Source organism: Aquarana catesbeiana, linkage group LG01, assembly GCF_042186555.1.
Source record: "Aquarana catesbeiana isolate 2022-GZ linkage group LG01, ASM4218655v1, whole genome shotgun sequence".
In the NCBI taxonomy this organism is placed as follows: Eukaryota; Metazoa; Chordata; class Amphibia; order Anura; family Ranidae; genus Aquarana; species Aquarana catesbeiana.
Window position 1 is genome coordinate 766,898,290 of NC_133324.1, and position 24,907 is coordinate 766,923,196.

At 42.3% G+C, this 24,907-nt stretch overlaps 1 protein-coding gene across 3 annotated transcripts in view; it reads right to left on the reverse strand.

Annotated features, from left to right (window-relative positions):
- The window catches only part of PALLD (palladin, cytoskeletal associated protein), a 486,054-nt gene that overhangs the window by 26,179 nt on the left and 434,968 nt on the right, over window positions 1–24,907 (reverse strand). For all 3 annotated transcript variants that reach the window (XM_073606212.1, XM_073606220.1, XM_073606231.1), the window contains 4 exons: window positions 19,937–20,086; window positions 14,696–14,790; window positions 12,960–13,092; window positions 1,116–1,323 (listed from right to left, as the gene is read on the reverse strand). In XM_073606212.1, the coding sequence (XP_073462313.1) occupies window positions 1,116–1,323; window positions 12,960–13,092; window positions 14,696–14,790; window positions 19,937–20,086 (586 nt within the window). The remainder of the gene's footprint in view (window positions 1–1,115; window positions 1,324–12,959; window positions 13,093–14,695; window positions 14,791–19,936; window positions 20,087–24,907) is intronic.

Here is a 24,907-nt window from a genome sequence, read left to right on the forward strand (position 1 = left end):
CTCAAAAGAGTGTTGTACAGTGTTTGCCTGTATGCAGTTTCTAACTTTCTTCAATCAACAAACACATAGGTTATAGCGTGACTCAGGGATATTTATATTGTTGTATTAAATTAAACATAACTGGACACAAATGTATTACTTTGGAAAAAACAGATGAGAGTTTAGATTATATTCAGTATTCGTTTGTGCTGCTCATCCCCTCTAGAATGTTTTTAATAGGGAATGTTAAAGTGATTGTAAAGTCTCGTTTTTGTTTCTCTTAAAATAACAAATATGTTATACTTACCTGCTCTGGGTTTTGCACAGAGCAGCCCAGATCCTCCTCTTCTTGGGTCCCTCTGCAGCTCTCCTGGCCCCTCCCTCCTGTTGAGGGGCCCATAGCAAGCAGCCTGCTATTGGGGCACCCGAGCCAAGTCACAGCTCCCTGTGTCCATTCAGACACAGAGCCCTGGGTCAGCCACGCCCCCTCTCTCTCTCCTGATTGGCTAACTGACTTTGATTGACAGCAGAGGGAGCCAATGGCGCTGCTGCTGTGTCTCAGCCAGTTAGGAGGAGAGTCCCGGACGGCCGCAGCACTCATGGACATTGCTAGAGAGAGATGGGGCTTGGGGAAGTATTGGGGGGCTGGGGCAGCTGCTGCATGCAGAAGGCTTTTTATCTTAATGTATAGAATGCATTAAGATAAAAAACCTGATTTTACAACGCCTTTAATTTACACACTGCAAAAGCTATGACACACGTATGGTTTAAAAGTTCCATACATATAAAGGAAAAAATACTGTATAATAAATCAATGTGAAACGTCATAGCAAAATAACAGCTGTGGAGTTAATCTGGTTGAATTAAGAAATTATATTTTTTACCTATGTTTTCACATTTTTAGGGTAACAATGGCCTCATATCGCTAGATAAAAAACAGACTTCTGCTATGAGGCCCAGTTCACACCAATACAGTGTGTTTTAGATGGAGTGCCTTTAACATGCCTTGCCATTGAACACCATATAATGCACCGTTTAATGATGAAAGCACATGCAGTAAATAGGACTTTTTTTAATGCACCACACACAAAACACAATGGTAGGAACAGGCCCCTAATAGTGATAAAATTACTTACCAGCCACAATAAGTTCCAGGCTGAATGAGTTCTGTCCAGCTCGGTTCGAGGCCACACAAGTGTATATCCCAGCATCTCTGCTGGTCACTGGCTCAATAATCAGAGAGTGCACTCCATTCTCACGCACCAGCATCTTGTGATTGTTGTCTGGACGGACAGGTCTGTCATTCAGCTGCCAGCTCAGGTCAGGGGTTGGTAATCCACTCACCTAAGGTTTTACAGCCAAGTAAATAGATGTTATTATCAGTGAATTATCATCTGTTTCGTTCACAGGATATCCTGCCTAAATTATGATGATACATGGTATAAATTATAATCTGGTACAAAATAAACTGTTAAACAATAACAAGATCAGAAACGTTGGATTGGTGGTCTATTTCCAATGTGATCCGCAACCCCTATTAATGATTGTAAACGATCACCTTGTAAAACAACCCATTCTGTTTAAAATAGAAATGTAATGCACAATGATTTTGCATAGACATTAAAAAACATTTTATATAACTTTTTCCTTTTTTTTTTTTTTTTTTTTAGAAGGGATCACATTCCCTCTGTTTTGATTTGCATAAGAGCTGGAAGGGAGAAGAAGCAGCAAAACACTGAGCTTCCCAGTGAATGGCTGTGCAGCGGGGCCATGTCTGAACAAGTCTGATCAATGGAGGAGAGCAGGCTGAGACCACAGTGTGCTCTGCTGCTTAGTGTGGTCATTTTTTAATAGGAAAGCAGAGGGACTAGCAGAAACACCAGAAATTTCACACAAAGGAAGCAATACAAAGAAAACAGGATGCTTTCTTATACAAGTACATGGTACAGCAGGCACATATCAGGAATATGAAATGTTGGGGTAACAGACACATTAAAATTTTTTATTTGATTTTTTATTTGATTTTTTATTCAGGTGAATATGAAATATTGCATTATTAGGCCGTCTTCTATCAAGCCAGCAGATGTCTTCTTTACAAATTCAGCTATTACTGCTGTGCTGAAAAGAGTCATTAATGAGTGCACCAATAAGTCTTCACAGCAGTGACTAATCACTTTGTCCTAAGCAGAGGGAGCGTCAAGGCAAGCTTTCCTGTGCTGTCACTTTTGCTAAGTTGTGGTGCTCTAGGAATCCTAGGAAACAATTAAACTACAGGTATACACTTTCAATTCAAACCTGTTAATATTTCTCTTAAAAATGATTTTAACTTCTTTTACTCCTCACAAATTTCTGTGAAGCGGAAAGAGAATAGAGGCAGAATTTAAAACAGTGACAATGCAGAATCTGTACTTTCTCCTTTATGGGTCAGAATTAAAAATAATGTGTGGCTGCATTTGTGGACTAGAGATTATATTAAAGTGGTTCTAAAGTCATAAGTTTTTTTTTACATTAACTCCTTCCCGCAAACTGCCTCCCAGCCCTTTAAGAGTTCTAAAGAGTTCTAAGGCAAGTCCCTTCCAAAATGCAACACAATGTGTCTGCACTCACTAAGGGCTCATTTACACAGGCCCTTGGATCCATACCCACCCAGGAGGCACAAAACAGTGTTCAGAGTCATGGATTGCTCCCACACAAATAACTGGTGCAGGGACACACTGGATACCTTCAGCTGTCAATGTGCTTTGCTGGACTTTAAGGAGGTTTTTCTGAACCATTAAGGAGGAACTGACTTCCTCCATGCATGCCTGTCCTTAATTTATCCATTACTATAGTGTATATGCTCACACATGGAGACTCCTATAGACTAGACTTCGCACCGCACCATACAGAGGGGCCATGCAGGCAAATGTTGTGCAATTAAAACCTCTTTTTTTAATGAAAATTGGTAAACAGTATAATTTTTAGTTATTTATTTATGGCTAGCTGGTGAGTTTGCCATGTAATTTTATTTTATAAAAGTAAAAGTCTCTCTGGGTAGACATCCAAATGCCCTGAGACCACTACTGGGTGCCATAATCTGGGATGTGATCAGCCCCAGCAGACTCAGAGCCATCATTTAGGTGGCACCTGATAGTATTTCCGTATACTCATTCCCTGGCAGCTACAGAAAATTTTTTATAGGTAGATAAAGGAGGAGCAAAGGAGCTTGGCCAGCACAGAGGGTAATTGCACACTCCCAGAAAAGGAGAGGGCTATGCTATGTAAGGAGAAAGAGGACTAAGTTCAAAGGCACATTGGACATGAATAGAAGAAAAACACTGCAAGTAAAACATCTGCTTTTTCTTTGCATCTACCTGGAATTTTTTAAGTTAGTGACAGGGTCTCTTTAACATGCAGTTCATACAAGGTCACTCCTTTTCCAGTATGGATACCTGCCCTTCACATATGGTAGTAGGCTTATCAGATGAATCTGCATAATAATAACTTCAGTCTGCAGAAAATGTTCACAAATTGCTAGAAATGCTCCTCACTTTTCTGTTGTAGATGCAATCACTGTCATAGTTCAAAGTCAGCACTGATTCTACTGTTTACTAATATGGAGACGTAACCTTCAGAAATACTGTACGTCTAAGCAACTTTAAGTGACAAAAGGTAAGAGCTGCTAATTTGTCTTTCAACACAGTCTGGATCTGTTACCTACTCTCCTATTATGAATGTCACAGGATTTGCTTAAGTTTCCTTTCCCATGGGAAGGTTTCAAGAAGCAGGAAGAAATATGGAACAATTCCCTCTTTGAAGCATTACCTCATTACACATGCGCCCATAATCTCTAATTACATTCCTCTGATGTTTAACTTTCCACATTCCTCCTACGTAGTATTAATCACTCATAAGCATCATATGATATTTGTGCCACCAGTGGTGCTTGAGCTTCCAGAAAACAAAGACGGATGGTCACCTGTTGTGCTAATAGAAGTTGTGTAAATATGTGTGATTATATCGCTCAGAAATTAAAAGAGGGGTATGGGTTTGTTTTTTATTTTTATAACCATTCTCAACTCAGTGGATGGAGCATCAGGCTGATGCTGCATCTGTCCCCCGCCGCCTCTGCACTGAGAACCGAGCCACCGAACACTACCAATGGCTCGGTTCTCACAGATCCACGAGCAGACCGATGCTGCATATGTCCACCGCCGCCTCTGCACTGAGAACCGAGCCACCGAACACCAACGATGGCTCGGTTCTCACAGATCCCCGAGCAGAGCAATGCTACATCTGTCCCCTGCCGCCTCTGCACTGAGAACCGAGCCACCGAACACCACCGATGGCTCGGTTCTCACAGATCCCCGAGCAGACCGATGCTGCATATGTCCCCCGACGCCTCTGCACTGAGAACCGAGCCACCGAACACCAACGATGGCTCGGTTCTCACAGATCCCCGAGCAGAGCAATGCTGCATCTGTCCCCCGCCGCCTCTGTACTGAGAACCGAGCCACCGAACACCAACGATGGCTCGGTTCTCACAGATCCCCGAGCAGAGCAATGCTGCATCTGTCCCCCGCCGCCTGAGAACCGAGCCACTGAACACCACCAATGGCTCGGTTCTCACAGATTCCCAAGTAGACCTATGCTGCATCTGTCCCCCGCCGCCTCTGCACTGAGAACCGAGCCACCGAACACTACCGATGGCTCGGTTCTCACAGATCCCCGAGCAGACCGATGCTGCATATGTCCACCGCCGCCTCTGCACTGAGAACCGAGCCACCGAACACCAACGATGGCTCGGTTCTCACAGATCCCCAAGCAGACCGATGCTGCATCTGTCCCCGCCGCCTCTGCACTGAGAACCGAGCCACCGAACACCAACGATGGCTCGGTTCTCACAGATCCCCGAGCAGAGCAATGCTGCATCTGTCCCCCGCCGCCTCTGCACTGAGAACCGAGCCACCGAACACCACCGATGGCTCGGTTCTCACAGATCCCCGAGCAGAGCAATGCTGCATCTGTCCCCCGCCGCCTCTTCACTGAGAACCGAGCCACCGAACACCACCAATGGCTCGGTTCTCACAGATTCCCAAGTAGACCCATGCTGCATCTGTCCCCCGCCGCCTCTGCACTGAGAACCGAGCCACCGAACACCACCGAAGGCTCGGTTCTCACAGATCCCCAAGCAGAGCAATGCTGTCAGTCAGCATCGTTCCTGGTCTGCTTCTCCACGCTCAATGGAGCGTGGAGGGGTGGGGAGAGGCCGTCTCAGCGTCTCACTGAGACTGCCATCAATCAAGGCAGCTAGCGGATCCAGACTTGGGAAGTCAGGATGACGCGCTGCCTCGACTGATTCCAGTGACCTTAGCGGAGAGCGGACTTCAAACCACTCTCCGCTGAAAATGAATCACAGGAGTGCAAAACGAATTTTACTCCTGTGACCCAGAAGAGAAGCCCAGCACTGAGAACCGAGCCACCAAACACCACCGATGGCTCGGTTCTCACAAATCCCTGAGCAGACCGATGCTGCATATGTCCCCCGACGCCTCTGCACTGAGAACCAAGCCACCGAACACCAACGATGGCTCGGTTCTCACAGATCACCGAGCAGACCGATGCTGCATCTGTCCCCGCCGCCTCTGAACTGAGAACCGAGCCACCGAACACCAACGATGGCTCGGTTCTCACAGATCCCCGAGCAGAGCAATGCTGCATCTGTCCCCCGCCGCCTCTGCACTGAGAACCGAGCCACCGAACACCACCGATGGCTCAGTTCTCACAGATCCCCGAGCAGAGCAATGCTGCATCTGTCCCCCGCCGCCTCTTCACTGAGAAGCGAGCCACCGAACACCACCAATGGCTCGGTTCTCACAGATTCCCAAGTAGACCCATGCTGCATCTGTCCCCCGCCGCCTCTGCACTGAGAACCGAGCCACCGAACACTACCAATGGCTCGGTTCTCACAGATCCCCGAGCAGACCGATGCTGCATATGTCCACCGCCGCCTCTGCACTGAGAACCGAGCCACCGAACACCAACGATGGCTCGGTTCTCACAGATCCCCAAGCAGACCGATGCTGCATCTGTCCCCGCCGCCTCTGCACTGAGAACCGAGCCACCGAACACCAACGATGGCTCGGTTCTCACAGATCCCCGAGCAGAGCAATGCTGCATCTGTCCCCCGCCGCCTCTGCACTGAGAACCGAGCCACCGAACACCACCGATGGCTCGGTTCTCACAGATCCCCGAGCAGAGCAATGCTGCATCTGTCCCCCGCCGCCTCTTCACTGAGAACCGAGCCACCGAACACCACCAATGGCTCGGTTCTCACAGATTCCCAAGTAGACCCATGCTGCATCTGTCCCCCGCCGCCTCTGTACTGAGAACCGAGCCACCGAACACCACCGATGGCTCGGTTCTCACAGATCCCCAAGCAGAGCAATGCTGTCAGTCAGCATCGTTCCTGGTCTGCTTCTCCACGCTCAATGGAGTGTGGAGGGGCGGGGAGAGGCCGTCTCAGCGTCTCGCTGAGACTGCCATCAATCAAGGCAGCTAGCGGATCCAGACTTGGGAAGTCAGGATGACGCGCTGCCTCGACTGATTCCAGTGACCTTAGCGGAGAGCGGACTTCAAACCACTCTCCGCTGAAAACGAGTCACAGGAGTGCAAAATGAATTTCACTCCTGTGACCCAGAAGAGAAGCCCAGCCTAAAAAGCTCAGGCTTGACTTCTCCTTTAACTTCGAATGCTGTTTATAAAAGGACACAGGAGACAAGTAGAATATTGGATTTACATTAAAATACATTTGACATGATAGATCATAATAGGACAAACAGGTGCTTGTATGACAAGTATAACAGGTGTGACAGGCACACAATTCCATTCTATAAATATTAGAGGTTTAAGACAAAAATATCACTAGAAACATCGAACAAGGTGTTAGTTAAAGTGGTTGTAAAGGCTAAACATTGTTTACCTTAATGCATTCTCCTCATTAAGGTAAAAAAAAAAAAAGTGCCATTGTTTGTATTGCCCCCCTCCAGCCCTGTCGGTAGCAGCTTTATCCCCTCTCCCTGCATTCACAGGACAGAGATGCAGCAACAGGGGCAATTGGACGGGGCTCTTTACAGAGATCGGGGTCGCACTTTGTCCTAGCAACGTCCCTGAACGAGAGCCGCACCACACGGCTGTCATTTGACGATGGGCGGGCGGCAACCAGTTTAATTTCATTATAATTCTTCCTACCTGTACCTTGCATTTCTAACCTGCATAAGATTTGCTTGATCATGTAGTTTCATGGTGTCAATTGTTGGCCTGTATGCACAGCCTACAGTAGAATAAATCTTAACACTCCAGTGTCTTAAATTTTGTAAAGTTTGTGTTCAACCCCAAACTATGGAGCATGGCACTGCACAGGTTAAAGGAGTTGTAAAATCTCAGGGTTTTTTACCTTAATGCATTCTAACCTAAACCTTCTGTGCTGCAGCTCCCCCCCCCCAGAGCCCCCCTTTTTCTTACTTGAACCAGTTCATTCCAGCGTCGAGGATGAGCAGGGCTGCCCCAGCCGCTGTCTCAGGTCTTCATTGGATAGATTGATAGCAGCAAGAACCATTGGCTCCCGCTGCTGTCAAACAAATCCAGTGAAATGGGAGCAGGGCCGAGTCCTGCTGTTTGTGTCAATGGAGGCAGTAGCAGGACTCGGGAGCATACCCACACGAGTGCCCCCATGGAGCGCGGCTCTCCGTGGGGGCACTCAATGAGGAAGAGCCAGGAACGCTGCCAGGGACTAGACATGTGCAGGATGAAAAAAATTTGTTTCGTTTCGTTTCAATTCGTTGTTTAACTAAATTAGTTTACTTAGATTTGTTACATTCGTTTTCGGGATTCGTTTCGTATTCGAATTTGAAAAAATTTGTCCGAATTCGAAAAAATTCTACCACATTGGAAACATCTACCGAATTCGAAAAAAAGGATCAAATTCAAAAAAATTTGACCGCATTAGAAAAAATTTGACCGAATTCGAAAAAGTTAACTATATATAACCATTTTCCGAAATTTGAATTTTCGTATAGAATGAAATCAAATTTGAATAGAAAAGATTAGAATAGAATAGAAAAGAATAGCATAGAAAAACAATAGAACAGAACAGAAAAAAATATAATATATATAACCATCTTCCGAAATGCGAATTTCGTATAGAATGAATTTAGATAGAAAAGATTAGAATAGAATAGAAAATAATAGAAAAAAATAGACTAGAAAAACAATAGGACAGAATAGAATAAAATATAATATATATTATATTTTATTCTATTCTGTTCTATTGTTTTTCTATTCTATTCTTTTCTATTATTTTCTATTCTATTATTTTCTCTTATTTTCTATTTTAATCTTTTAATTTTTTCTATTCAAATTCATTCTATCCGAAATTTGAATTTTCGGAAGCCTTCTTATGAATCTCGGAAGATGGTTATATAGATATTATATTTTATTCTATTCAGTTCTATTGTATTCTCTTATTTTTTTATTCTATTATTTTCTATTCTATTCTAATCTTTTCTATTTGAATTTGAATTCATTCAATACGAAATTTGAATTTCGGAAGATGGCTTCCGAAATCCAAATTTCGCATAGAATGAATTCAAATAGAAAAGATTAGAGTAAAATAAAAAAGAACAGAAAAGAATAGAATAGAAAACCAATAGAATAGAAATTATATTTTATTCTATTCTGTTCTCTTGTTTTTCTATTCTATTCTATTTCTATTATTTTCTATTCTAATCTTTTCTATTCAAATTCAAAATTATTCTATACGAAATTTGAATTTCGGAAGCCATCTTCCAAAATTATAATTTCATATAGAATGAATTCTAATTTGAGTAGAAAAGATTAGAATAGAATAGAAAATAATAGAAAAGAATAGCATTGAAAAACAATAGAACAGAATAGAAAAAAATATAATATATATTATATTTTATTCTATTCTGTTCTATTGTTTGCCATGCTATTATTTTCTATTCTATTCTAATCTTTTCTATTCAAATTCATTCTATATGAAATTTGAATTGCGGAATTGCGGAAGATGGTTTTATATACAGTATATATATATATATATATATATATATATATATATATATATATATATAGTCTCTTATTTTTTATTCTATTATTTTCTATTCTTTTCCAATCTTTTCTATTCAAATTTGAATTCATTCAAACGAAATACACATGTCTACCGGTGACTCCAGAAAAGGAGGATCGGGGGCGCTCTGTGCAAAACCCTTGCACAGAGCAGGAAAGTACTTTACTGGCTTCCTCTACCCAACTGTATAAAATTCAAAATGCTAACCACAACATACAAGGCCATCCACAACATCGCCCCCAGCTACATCACCAACCTCATCTGCAGATATCACCCAAATAGTCCCCTCTGCTCTTCCCAGGACCTCCTGCTCTCTAGCTCCCCTGTTACCTCCTCTAATGCTCACCTAAAGGACTTCTCCAGAGCCTCTCTCATCCTCTGGAACTCCCTGCCCCGGTATATCCAATCAGCCCCTAACCTGTCCACCTTTAGGCGATGCCTGAAAACTCACTTATTCAGGGAAGCCTATACCACACCCACCTAACAACCACATAAAATAATTCCCCGCATCCAATACCTTTTGTACCACCACCCACTCCCTTTTGAATGTAAGCTCTACAAGCAGGGCCCTCCTGTCCCTTCTGTATTGAACTGTACTGTAATTGTGCTGCCCCGCTTCTACATTGTAAAACACTGCGTAAACTGTTGGTGCTATATAAATCGTGTATAATAATAATAATAATGTTTGTTATTTAAAAAAATAAAAAGGAGACTTTACAATCACTTTAATGCTTAACCTCTGTCTGTAGACTAAGTACTGACACTTCCTTGAAGAAACTTCATATCTCACAATCCCTGGGTCTCTTAGCCTAGCACTGGTTCAAGTGCAGTAATTAGATCTAATGCCTCGTACACACAGCGGACTTTCCAGCAGACTTGGTCCGACGGTCTTTCCGCCGGACATTCCAGCGGACTACCTGAACAGACGGACTTGCCTACACACGACCGGACTTTCCGGCAGGCTATGTCGGCCCGTCTTTCCGACGGACTTTTGCCGGAGTCCGTTCATTTTGAACGTGACTCGGGTACGACGGGGCTAGAAAAGGAAGTCAATCTCGCTGCTATTATCGACGAGATTGACACCTTGTGAGTCCCGTCGCGGGGCATACCAGGCCCTGAAGTCTGGTATGGATTCTAAAGGGAACCCCCTATGCCGAAAAAACGGCGTGGGGTCCCCCCTAAAACCCATACCAGACCCCGAACCGAGCACGCAGCCCGGCCGGTCAGGAAAGGGGACGGGGACGAGCGAGCGCCCCCCCTCCTGAACCATACCAGGCCGCATGCCCTCAACATGGGGGGTGGGTGCTTTGGAGGAGGCCCCCCACCCCAAAGCACCTTGTCCCCATGTTGATGAGGACAAGGGCCTCTTCCCAACAACCCTGGCCGTTGGTTGTTGGGGTCTGCAGGCGGGGGGCTTATCAGAATCCGGGAGCCCCCTATAATAAGAGGGCCCCCAAATCCCGGCCCCCCACCCTATGTGAATGAGTATGGGGTACATGGTACCCCTACCCATTTACCTAGGGAAAAAGTGTCAATAATAAAACACACTACAAAGGTTTTTAAAATCATTTATTAGACCGCTCCAGGGGGGTCTTCCTCCGGCTTCGGGGGTCTTCTTCTGGCTTCGGGGGTCTTCTTCCGGCTTCGGGGGTCCCTCTGGTTCCTCTTCTCCCGGCGTCCGGTTGGTTCTTCTCTGCTCTCTCTGGCCTCTTCTCCCGGTGTTCCAGTTCTTCTGCCGCCTCCTCCGCTGTCTTCATGCCGCTCTTTTGCCAGTGGAGGCCCGGACTTCTGGTTTCTTGTCTTCTTGGCTTCTTCCCTCTTCTCTTCTCCAGATGTTGACACAACGGTCTCTCCGGCTGGACTGCTCTCTGAGCGCTCCGCTGTGACTTATATAGGCGGAGACCCCGCCCCCTTATGCCGTCACAGTCCCTGGGCATGCTGGGACTGTGATGTTTTAGGGGGCGTGGTCAACATCACCCGGTGACCACGCCCCCTAAAACGTCACAAGCCGGAAGAAGACCCCCGAAGCCGGAGGAAGACCCCCCCGGAGCTGTCTAATAAATTATTTTAAAAACCTGTGTAGTGTGTTTTATTATTCACACTTTTTCCCGAGGTGAATGGGTAGGGGTACCTTGTACCCCATACTCATTCACATAGGGTGGGGGGCCGGGTTCTGGGGGCCCTCTTATTATAGGGGGCTCCCGGATTCCGATAAGCCCCCTGCCCGCAGACCCCGACAACCAACGGCCAGGATTGTCGGGAAGAGGCCCTTGTCCTCATCAACATGGGGACAAGGTGCTTAGGGGGGCCCCGCAGGGTGCCCCCCTCCCCCAAAGCACCCACCCCCCATGTTGAGGGCATGCGGCCTGGTACGGTTCAGGAGGGGGGGGCGCTCGCTCGTCCCCACCCCCTTTCCTGACCGGCCGGGCTGCGTGCTCGGATCGGGGTCTGGTATGGATTTTAGGGGGGACCCCACGCCGTTTTTTAGCGTAGGGGGTTCCCTTTAGAATCCATACCAGACCTGGTATGCCCCGGGTCTCGCCGCAGTAGGAAAATTTGTTTTTCCTATTGCAGCGAGCGCGAGATGCAATACCCTGCCCTTGTGTCGTATCTGGTCCGTTGGACCAGCATACAGGCGAGCGGGCTTTCTGTTGGACCAGCATACAGACGAACTGACTTTCCGTCCGACGGAAAGATTTAAACATGTTTCAAATCTAGATCCGGCGGACTTTTGGGGAAAAAAAGTCCGCCGAAGCCTACACACGATCGGATTGTCCGGCAGACTCTGGTCCGCCGGACCAAGTATGCCGGAAAGTCCGCTCGTGTGTACGCGGCATAACAGACACTGGCAGGCAGAGCAATGAAGGGAAGAGATGTGTTTTCTTCCCATTAACAATCCGAAATTTGTTACGCAACATAAAAGAAATATCTGGGCATAGACTGGATGCTGTGTAACCCAGAACAAGAAGTTTCTTGTCTGTTTAGCAAATAGGGACATGCTAGGTTCATCAAAAACATGGACATAGGAGATTTGGTCAGAAATCACGCTAACATCTGCCACCACAACATGTGAGCCCATTACAAGGTTAGGCAAACAAACTTTACAGGGAATATAAATACCCAATACCAAGGTAAAACAACATAAACATTTTAAAGTGTACAATATCTTTAAAGAATCTGATTTGTGAGTATTAGTATTATAAATCATAACATGGCTTATCTAACGTGCCTACTGCCAAGAGTCAGTGTATTCACTAGTCTAAAATAAATCTGTGCTTTGCCCAAATACCCTTCAAAAATGTTCCTGCATTCAGTTTTGCATTCCATCACCATAGCCAGCCCATAGTCCAGGCTATGCATGCATAGAGTTAGGGCTCTTACGTTATATGTAGGTGCAGTGTAGAGTATAAGGACTAGAGTATGATGGACAGAAAACCAGAGCTGCAGCCTGTAAATTTTGTCCAGCCCTGGGCAAGGCTAGCCTGGTGTGAGGTAGGACTGGTATACTTAGCAGTGATGATGAGGAGAGGTTGACAAAAACTACACTTTAAACAAGAGTTGTCTTGGTTTTCCAGAGCAGGAGTGTCTGAGCTCTTTTACAACCTCCCAATTACAGGTTAGCAAAAGGCAAACAATTAATATTGGACGTTATGTTGTTTGTCACCCAATGCTTCTAATTTCAACAAGGCTACAAGCAATCAATTTGTTTATAAACATCTTAAGACTGTAGCAATCCCTCCACACTGATAAATCCTGCGAGGAACAGTCTGTAGAGTTATTTTTCCTGGAAAAAAAAATCCTATTGCTCATTTAAGACTATCCCCAAATACTTATTAATGTAAGGGCTTATTACCTTGCAATCCATTCTACAAAGCTTCCCTTCTTGAACTATGAGATCACCAGGAGCTTGCAAGAAGTGAGGACGGAAAAATCTTTCCTGGATGGGTTCATTCTCATCGCCACTATCTCTTGACCGAGATCGTGGTCTAGGACACAAAGAGAAACAAAGACATGATGTAGTCATGGCTCTTCAAGAATATACTTTGTGCAATTGAAAAGCTAGACTATGATACTATCAGCCAAAAATGCTGGGTGGCCAAAGGCCCTGTAGTTTATACAAAAAATATCCCAGGATATTGTTTCAAAGCTCTGTGGTAAGACACCATATAAATAATTTGTGATACATACCACGTGCAGTATATACAGCACAAGTCTGAGTAATGTTTTTCTATTTAAAGTAATGGAAAACCAGATGATTCAGATGAAGTTTTAATATCTTCAGTGTACCATATTCCTTTCAAAAATCAATTACTCTTTCAATGTCTCCTACATTAAAGGCTATTGTGTAACACAGAAATGTTTAATATGAAGCCACACCATATTTTATAAACTATCATAATAAGAAAAGATGTGGTATCTTCCAGATTTTAAACATGTGACTCAAGAAATAAAATGAAGAAAATATTATAATAGGATGTGTTGGTGCCTCAAGAAAGGAAGAAGACCAAGTCTTCAGCACAAAGGAATTTTATTCTGTTGAACTGACGCTTGTCATCTACACTATGATGAGGTCATTAACCAAGGTCTTTTGAGGTTATATATTGGTCAAGGAATCAGGGCAAAGAAGTCTTAGTGAATTAAAACTAAAATTAAACCTGCTTTAACAGAATTTTGGTGCTGCCATGTGGAAAATGGTAGCTGCCTACCTGTTATGCTGACTCTATGACTCTGTTATTGATACAGCTAAAGTATGCTGAAGGAAGGTCTCCTATAAAACAGAAATCCTTATCTGCAGACATGTTGTAGTGGTTCTACCACCATGTGTTCTCTTCTACTTAGCTACAGCCTGCTTTGTTTCAGGACCAGGAGGTCAAGGTACCATTGGATTTTACCTACCCATCCTGTCAATCAAATGGCTATTTAGCTGTTCTTTTCTTAGTCCTGTATTTCTGTTGGTCAGGTTACTGATCTTAGATTGTGTCTGAATACAGTTGTGTGTTACCTGTCCTGATATTTTGCCTGTCCTTGTTTCTGATATTGCCTATGTACTGCACTGTTTTTATATCATTGACCAGCTGCTATCTGCACAGGTGCATCTAATTGCTGCAACCTGTCACACTCATCAGTAAAGTCCATCATTCCTTCTGGGTGCTCTGGTGAAGACTTAATATCTCATACCCTTTCCAGAGGATCCACTATCTAGTTTGTATGTGACACTTTCTTTAGGTTAATATTATTTAAAGGCTCTGCAATAATTTCGGGATTATCTTCACCAAGGACTAGAATTGAGCAGGCCTTCCCTATATTGATGTCTAATCTAAAATGGCCTGGACACATGTGGCATGAAAAAGTACTGACACAATTCAACTCTGACCCATCTCTTAAAGTGGAACTAGTAGGTGTCCAACCATGCAGACAAACCACAAGGAGTCCTGATAATCATCATGGATGAGCTAAATCCAGTGTAAAAAGTTGTGGTCAGTGAAAAATAACAATTAGCCCAAACAGTATGTCTAAATTTTAGGTTTTACATTATAAGTGTAAACAATTAGTGGCTGACAATAGCAGACAAAGTAACACCGTACATACCTTCGAATGTGAGGCTGGGTTGTAGGTGTGCGGGTACTCCTTCCCCTCTGGTTCACTGCCTGCACCATCAGTCTACCGGTACAACTTACTCTGCCCTGTGGACCGCAACAGATAGCTTTTTTGTAACATTTAATACAGAAATGTTTTATGGCATTTTTAGCAAATGAAACCATAAAATATCTATGGTGTGATTAGAACACAATATAACATTATAGTTAAATATTAAAACAATTACATTGAAAAGCTAAAAACTAGAATTCCTATGTCCATGTAAAGCGGTAGTAAACTCTACATTTACAATTGTCTCCATTTAAAGTATTTAGAAACAATGTACATACTGTATGTATGTACTCAGAATTACACTAACCTCCGCCGTTAAGCAGAAATCAGGTAATGTTTAATTAATGACGTCAGCTGGCGCATGCACAGATTTGGCCCCCTTATGACATGCTCTATGTGCCATTAATTTATGCAGATGCCGTGCCCCCATCATTACTTGTCGTGCAATCCTGCAAGAGTACAAGTGTATTCCCAACTTCCTGAAACACCCCATGTGACTTTCAAAGTCCCAGGGGGGTGTAAACATTGGCACTGAACACTGGACTCAGAGATATGCGGGATGGTTGCCATAGTGATCCGGAAACAAAAACAAGGCTTGGCTACAGGCTTCATACAGGCTATGTTTTGTGCATGCATGAGGTTATGGCCATGATGGAAAGAAAGGGCCGAAGGAAAATAGATAAAATGGGGCCTGCTTTGGCCGGGAGAGATGAAAAACAAACCAAGCCACAAAACAAGTAATGCCGCGTACACACGGGCAGACTTTTTGACCGGACTGGTCCGACAAACTTTCCAGCGGACTTTCTACGGACTTTTGACGGACTTCCGACGGACTTTCTAACGAACGGACTTGCCTAGACACGATCACACCAAAGTCCGAGGGATTCGTATGTGATGATGTGCACCGGACTAAAATAAGGAAGTTGATAGCCAGTAGCCAATAGCTGCCCTAGCGTCGGTTTTTGTCCGTCGGACTAGCATACAGACGAGCGAATTTCTGGGTCCGGCGGAGTTACGACGTTAAGATTTGAAGCATGTTCCAAATCTAAAGTCCGTCAGATTTGCGACAGGAAAAGTCCGCTGAAGGTCCGGTGAAGCCCACACACGATCGGATTGTCCGCCGGATTTGGTCCGTCGGCGTCCGTCAGACCCGTCCGGTCGAAAAGTCAGACCGTGTGTACGCCCAATAAGAAGCAACCTGGGGTGGGGGATATTATTGCGGATTGTTTTAAAAATCTATGGCTTTAATAATACTGATACTTAGAGTGGCTGAGTTTACTATCACTTTAAGACCCTGTGAAACAAACTCCACTGGCAGTTCCTGTGGTTTCTTGGCATAGTCAGAGAAGTCTGCCTAGCTCTTTAATCAAGATATGGACTTTATCCCACTATTGTTTCCTAAGAGACTGTAGGAGATTGTAATATTTGTGGGATACTACACACAGGGTTCAAATATTTTTTTTCTTTACCCATTCTTTAAATAATATACGTTATGTGAAAACTGAACTGTAGAAAAAAACACTATTATAAATGGCATTATAAAATGTGTTTATTTAACATATACACAAATAAAGCATTTAAGACATTTTACTTTGAATTTGCACGTTATAAAGTCACTTTTAGTTTATCAGCTCACATACTGTCCTAGAGTGACTTTGATATACGTTATATAATGAGTTGATATAAACATTTTTAAGATGATACATCTGGGAAAAGAGAACAGCAAACACGTCATAATGGCTCCAAACACTTGATACATAGCTGTATACACTAAATGCGTGCTATACTATTTTCCATGAATAAAGTTTAGTCTAGAGGGTGATGTACGATGGGGAAGAGACACAAAGTATCTGATGTGTAAGCATGTCACTATCTACAACTGTTTACTTGTCAGTGTGACAACAGAGAAAGAAAAATAAACTAACTACAAAAAAAAGCAAAGTGTTTCATGCAGAAAGATAATTATTAACATGGCAAAGAAAAAGACAGATGACTGAGGCCAGTAGCAGAATTGCTTCTTAAAAGTCCACCGTTTTTTTTAAGTTATTAATATATGCACATGCATGTGACCAGCTTAAAGTGCAACTGAATTTATATACTAATGTGCCTCAAGCACCACCCTTTAACCTCATCACCACAATCAAATGCATAATAATCAGAGCTTAAATCATTATTAATCTATAGACTATTAAATCAAATTATCCATCACAAAACTGTGACATCATTAGTTCCTCCTGAACCGGCTACACACAAAATACCTGCAATCTCTGGGTACAAGTGGTACATATAGGAAAACAGGGAGGGCACACCGACAAAATTCGGAACTGTATCATCTGCAACCTGGACCGGGTGTTGAGAGGAACCAGATGGTATCACGAATCGTGATACCATCTGGTTCCTCTCAACACCTGGTCCAGGTTGCAGATGATACAGTTCCGAATTTTGCCGGTGCTCCCTTCCAGTTTTTCTATATGTTTCAACTCTGAAACATATAGACCCATTGTTCTGAGGACAGCAAGACCTATGACTTTTCACTCTTTATCCAAAGGGTTGACTACACCACTAACATATGGACTAAGCACCTGAGCGCAGGAGATTGCTTTGTGTTGTTTGGATCTACAAGTGGTACATATACATGACATGCTACTGCATAAGAGTCACTGCAGCTTTCGTGACACTTCTTGACCTGAGGTGTAATTATTCCTTCATCCAGTATGTCACAATCTATAAAGTCCTGTGTCAACAGTTTTTTTTTCAGCGCAAGAACTGCTTCTTTATCCATACAAGTCAATAGAAACGTAGACACAGTCTTAGGCCTCGTACACACGGTTTGATTGTTGCACGACCGAACGTCTGATTTTTGTCAAATCGGCTGTCGAAAGCACCGTACTAATGATCCGAAAATCCGCAGACATCTCGTATTTCGAATTTTCCCTTCTGATTTTCATACCGTGTGTACGAGGCCTAAGACCCTATACACATTATTAGATTTACTGCAGACTTTTGTCTTCAGATTTACCAAAACCATATAATATGGGGTCAAACCTTAAGAGTTTCAATTTGTATGCAATCAGGCAGGCCCTTGCACTACATGTTTTGGTAAATCGGAAGACAAAAATCTGCAGAAAATCTAATAATGTGTATGGGGCTTTAAGCAGGTTGATGCAGTTTACAAAGTTAAATGATGGTCAAAAGGAGATCAATTGCTGATCAGATGCACCTGTCTATGAATGATCCTAGAAGCATCTAAAACTGATGTCCAATGGAAATAGAAGGCACCCATCGACAGAAGCTCTTAGTGAGTTTACACGCTTCCAGAACCAAGCCTTTTTCCACCTTATATCTACCTTGGTAACATCTATATTTGAAGTGTCATGATACTGTATGAAAAATTAACTGAACTGCTCAGGGGCAGTGCTTATAAAAGCTTTGCAAAGTACAAATACCTATTGAGAAGAAAAAACAACAAAGGTGATTGCCTGCTCCAACCTCCTCTTTTGCTAAGTAACACTTCCTACAAAACAGCAGATGCATTTCAAATGGTCAAGAGGAGGCTTGATCCGAAATCAATCTGAAACTCGGTCATTTCTAACCAATAATTCCTCTGAAGGAGTATAACAGATATATTATTTCTCAGACAGCAATAGGAAAGATTTTTACTCTCTTGGTAACTGGGGAGCCAGAAGAGATCATAAGGGTTGAAGAAACTATTATGGGACAGCACAAGCTGACCCCACTTGAATCCTTAAAATAAGAAGTGGGAAAGGAGCAGAGAGCCCTCCTGACAGCCAGGAACTTGTAACCTAGCAGCGCCAGAAACACAACATAGAGCTCATGTTTGGATTATTGGACACAGCAATGACAAGAGTTTATTTGCTTAGAATATAATCCTTTTTGTGTTTTTATCTTGGCGCATAGCTCAGCTTAAGCTGACACAAAATTCACTTTAGCAATGTGCAACAGAATACTTCAATGCCTGTCTTGTAAGCCACATAGGAATCATTAGTACATTTTGTTGAATGCAGTTCAGGGGTTTGAGAGTTTTTTTCTTTTTAACCAGGAATATTAGAATAATTTGAAGCATAAAAAGGAATTTATCAATGAGCAATTAATCCAACTTGTTTCCTAAAAATTAGATTTTAAAGAAGTGATCATAGCAAGTAAATCTCATGTAATATAAACCAGTTTACTAAACTATGTCCTGTTGTTTAAAAATGTAATTATGCAAGTTAGCTGTTTTCAGAAAAGTAGAGTATAAAATCTTCTGATCTAAATCTGATTGCAGCAAATATTATATAAGAATGACAGTCATGCCTATACCAAAGCAGAGCCATGTCCCCACCCCTTTCCCTCTGGTCAGCTATTTGTAGAGAGCAACCAATCGGCTCCAAGGCTGAATCCACTCTAAGTCACTCATACTCAGTGCAGCAGTCTCCTCTTGACAGAAATAAGTGGAGAACCCCTTTAAAGTTGAGATAAACTTTGCAATTTTGAAAATAAAAAAATGTCCCCAATGAGCCAATAGCCATACTGTGCTAGTAAGCACCGAATATTAGCACATTATGGCAGATTTACCTGTCAAACAATCCCCCAGTACTGTCAGTGCTCCCGCTGATCAGGGGCGCTTCTATCTTCTCCCAGTCTTCCTTCTAGGTTCGGACTGTTTGGCAATTTGATTGGCTAGGCTGCAATGACTTCACTCTCAAGCATGCGCATGTTGGTCACATCATCATGGCACAGAGCTATGCCGTAAATGTACGCTAAGCTGTGAATGTGCAGCTCAGTGCACATTAACCCTGACAGGCAGGAAGAAGCACTTATGACAGAAGAGACCAACAGGGTCTCTTCTGTCTTATAGATCCTACCTGTCAGCATTTCTTTTTCAGGTGCAATTCTAATTTAAGAAAGCAGATTACATGGAAAAACACAATTCTCAACGCGGAAAACCTTTTTTTAGTACAATACAGAAACTACTTTTTCTGAAGTATGAAGAAGAATTTTAAAAAATCAACAATGCCTATGATGGAAATGTTAGGAAGAAACCTGAGCTAATGGTTAGTGATCACATGTTCTCCTCATGTTAATGCAAATTAGCATTTCTGTGGTTGATCTGGCATTAATTTGCGATGACTTCACGTCTGATTGTGAAAGCAAACATGTCATGAGTTAATGTTACATTACCTGTGGGTTGGCAGCCATGATAGTATAGTTCCCATCATCATCCAAGGAAGAAGCTGATGTGTGAAGGGAACAGGTCCCGTCAGGTTCCCTCTGGATTCTGTAGTGTTCGCTTCTTTTGGAGATTTGTTTCCCATCTTTGAACCAATATATCTGCAGGTCCAGATGAAATAAAACATAAAAGAACAGCTTGTCAATGTTGGGTAAAACAGTATATTTAAACAAGATATCAGAGCCAGCAGATCAAGGCATACTCAGGCGTAACAGCTGAAACTCCAGGCAGCTGCACACTTACTCTGCTTCAGTTTAACATATCAAACAAATGAAAAAAATTTATCCAAAAGCTATTTTTAAAAAGCTAAAAAAATGGACTCAAGCATTGCCAAGAATCCTAATCTCCAAAAGAATACAAGGCATTCCGAGTCTGTGGGCATCTCATGCATACCACACAAATGGCATGGAATCGAACTCAGGGATCTGCAATCCTCCAAAGAGAATCTTCCTGAAAATTCTGTTATAGTCCCACTATGGCTGCTCTTTAGGAACTTCGATAAAAATGCTTTCAAGTTTTTTTTTTCAGTATATTTGGACTAATTCATTTGTGTATTGCATATAATGCATATCAAACAACTAGGCAACCAATATAATATTCACCATATACCTGAGTTGTGGCTCGATGAGCTAAATGTTATCATTGAGACCTTGCTCCAGCAAATCATTTGGGCCTTTATAGCTACACCCCAGTGAGATAAATACTCCCCTTCTTGTAGCATTCATGTATGAAAAAGGCAGTTTTGTTTTAGCTGTCCTTTAGTTTAGTTTTTTTGTAGTAGTTGTGAAATTACACTGAACCCAAAGATGGCCATACACCATACAATTTTCTTATTTCATTTTCTTTAGATATACCTTCAACTGTGTAGTGCAAGGGCCTGCCTGATTGCATGCAAATTGAAAGTGTTTAGCTATGACCTCTTATTATATGGTTTTGGTAAATCTAAAGGAAAGTTGTACAAGAAAATTGTATAATGTTTGGCCAGCCTTCTATAAAACAGGACACAAAGGAGTCGATTTACTAAAACTGGAGAGTGCAAAATCTGGTGAAACTGTGCATGGTAGTCAATCAGCTTCTATCTTCAGCTTGTTCACTTAGGCCTTGTACACACGATACGAAAATCAAAAGGGAAAATTCATAAGACGAGCCGTCTGCAGATTTTCGGATCGTTAGTACGGTGCTTTCGACAGCGGATTTGACTTTTTTTAGAATTAACATTCGTGACGTGGCAATTGATGAAATGTCGAAATGCAGCACACATTCTCATCTTCTTTAATGAGATAATAATGAAGCTGCTTTGCTGGTGATACGGAAGTTATGCCAAACGTATTTTAAAAGGCATTTGTTTTGTATGATCTGAAAATCGTGAATCAACGCTCAACAAACTTCTACTAACACAAAATTAGCAGAAGGATGGTGCTTGAGAAATTAACTTCCTCTTTATACTCTCATAGTACGTCACTAAGTTCGTGTTTGTCAAGAGACAATTTGCGGGTAGTTAGTATGCTAGATAAAATCCTGCACAGGTGCTTTTGACAAAAATCAGACGCTCGGTCGTACAACAATCAAAACGTGTGTACTAGGCCCTAATCTTTTAAAAAAAAAAAAAACCTGGAAGCTGATTGGTTTCTATGCACAGCTGCACCAGATTTTGCACTCTCCAGTTTTAGTAAATCAACCCCAAACGAGAGTAAAAACTACAACTTTAAATAATCAGTCTAACAATGTCAGCTCCTGCAAGAAAAAATTTAGCGCAGCGTCATAATTTCCAATTAATGGCAATTAGGAGGAAATAGGGCTGGTTCTTATATTCAGTACAAGAGGTTCCATCTCGCTGGTGGAATGTTCTATGTTCTACTACTGTAGCTTTACAAAGTCAATGAATCATGCAACTGGCCAGAGATGAAAGTACAACAAATCCCATTTACTAGCATTAAGTGTACCTTATTGGCCTGGGGCTACATAAGCACACTGATTTCTCTCTTTGTCTCCAGCAGCAAAGAACATGCTAATGATTTATTCCAGGTTTTGCAATGGAAAAAAAAAACATTTTAATATTAACTGTTTAGAATGAAGGATGTTGGTTCACGTCGTTCAAAGATACTTATAAGCATACTGTATATCCCTAAACAATGATCATGATGGTGGCACACCAGTAATTTGTAGCTGCCTAGACAACCATTGTAGTCAGCAAGATAAGCAACTCCAAAACTTCCAACTAAACATCATAAAAAACAAGCAGAGATATTTTTTAACCTTTTGCAGATTCCCACTGACACACATCAAGTGGAGAAATTAGTTCCCTCAAACAACATGAACACAAACAGGTAGCTATACAAAATACAGTTTACTATATTTATGTCCACTAGGTGACCTATTTTGAAGGGTCTGATCATTGGATTGTTGCACATGGTAAAAACACACAAGGGTTCTACTGAAATACTTTTCTATCTAGAGCTATTTATTGGAGTTTAGTGACCCTAATGCCGCGTACACACGACCTGACTTTACGGCATACTTTCCCCGGCGGACTTTTCGACGGACTTTACGAATGAACGGACTTGCCTACACACGATCAACCAAAGTCCGACGGATTCGTACGTGATGACGTACGACCGGACTAAAACAAGGAAGTTCATAGCCAGTAGCCAATAGCTGCCCTAGCGTCGGTTTTTGTCCGTCGGACTAGCATACAGACGAGCGGACTTTTCGACCGGACTCGAGTCCGTCAGATAGATTTGAAACATGTTTTAAATCTAAGTCAGTCAAACTTTTGAGAAAACAAAGTCCGCTGGAGCCCACACATGATCGAATTGTCCGATGAAATCCGGTACGCCGGACCAAGTATGCCGTAAAGTCCGATCGTGTGTACGCGCATAAGACAGACAATGATGTCACTCATCCCTCGCTGCATTTTTAACAAAGAAACCCTAGGCAATAATCCAAAGAGATTTCATGAGGAGGACTGTGGAAACACAAATAGCAACAAAGAAGCCACTGCTAGGCCTACATGATTTTGTCCAGTCTCCAAAAACAACTGTTACAACAAATTTGATGGGGGGAAAAAAGCATATATTTTGTCTTTGAGGACACAAAATAATGCTTCTAATCATTTTAGTGTAATTACTCTAAACGCATATTTATTGTCAGATGTTTCTGTCCAATAGTTTCTGTAAAACAATCAATCAGTGAGGCTTATTTTCAAGGCTAATTTGTACTGTTTCCTCAAGAACAAGGCCAGCAGTAAGTGTACTTACATGGATATGAACAATTAAAGTGTATGTAAATTCTAACAATTAACTCCATAGTTGCTCTATTTTGGTTTGTTAAATATACCAAGTGATTTGTTATTTTGCATAAGTGCAAAGAAATGCCTGTTGATCCTGCCAGAACTTTTGTGAGGTGATAATTTCTTGTGCTCTATGCTTCTGCTGACATTGTTTACAGCTCTCTATTGACTACAGAACACCTTTTCCCAATGCAATGCAGATGAGAGAGGGAGATGTAGCCCCAACAATTTCCTGTCTAAGGCCCCATTCACACTTGAGCGTTTTGTAGCTTGAAGCCTGAAGCTACAAAATGCTGGAGGGGAAAAAAAATCAAATATTCTTTATTGAAATGGTTCACATCTTCACTCCAAAATGCCTGATGCCAGAAGCTCCAAAACGCTCAAACAAGTTCTGGAACTTTTTTTTTTTAGGCAGATTTGGGTGTTTTTCTGCTTTTTACATTGGTGACTTTTTGACCTGTACAAAATCGTGGTTAAAATGCAGCAAAATCGCGGTGAAATTGTGCGACTTTCTGCCTAAAAACGCTACACTCAGGGGTGAATGGGGCCTTAGGGTGACAATGCTGCTTTTCCATAGATATAGTACAGTGAATGAGCTTTGTTACCTTAGGACATGACGTATGTTACTGGCAGAAACACCAAAAGAAAATAAAGAAACAAAGCCTGATAAAGAAAATATATTCCACTTGCAACTTTTAATGGCAACGTCATGTTCAAATGATGTTTTTAGGAACCAGCTCACTTTAGCCAGTGGTTATTGAAGGGTCTTTACAGGATCTAAGATTTGGAGATCCCTACAGGAGTACTTATCTTCCCCTCCCTATGGAAAGAACAAAAGCCCCAGCTTCAGAAATTTATCAATACTTACAGATCAAGATTTTTTTTTGCTCACACTAATAAAACATTTGTCTTCCCTTCAAATGTTACTATATTATCTGTTTAGAATTTAGTCTTGGAGGGACAAGCACCCAACTCCCTTTGTATGTTGCAAAATGGGAGGGGAACCTAGGAGATAGCTTTGATCATGAAAACTGGAAACAAATCTGGCAAACCACAGCACATTGCTCAATAAACATGTCCCCAAGTGTGGACCCCTTGGGTTAGCCATTAAACACATTATTTAGCCCTAAGACTGATACATATTTTGATAAAAGGTAGAATGGTTCCATTCCTCAGACCTCTGTCCTAATCCTCCCCTGTATGCTTTTTCTGGTCCTTCCTATTTGTTTCCCTCCCCCTTTTCCTTTTTTTCTGGCCTCTCCCTTGCTTTCTGACATCACCATACACAATTAATTTCCTACGGACCTCAACTCAATGGTCTGTAATAGTAGTTTCATGGATTACCTGAGAGGTGGCTTTGTCTCTCACTATAAGGTTATTTTTTCTCCATAGACCTCATTTTCCTAGCACATGAGTAATTAAAGCTCTCTGCTCAGGTGCAAACCTTTCCACATTCATTTATAAGAGCCCCATTGTCCTTCTAAACCTATGCTTAACCCGGCCATAGATGATTCCAATCTCATCCGGTTCAGCAGGGACCATTCGAGATTCAAACTATGTAAGGTCAGGCTGATTGTACGCAAGTTGATCGATCTATCAACTTGGGTACAACCAGCATGCCAGATTTTTCTGC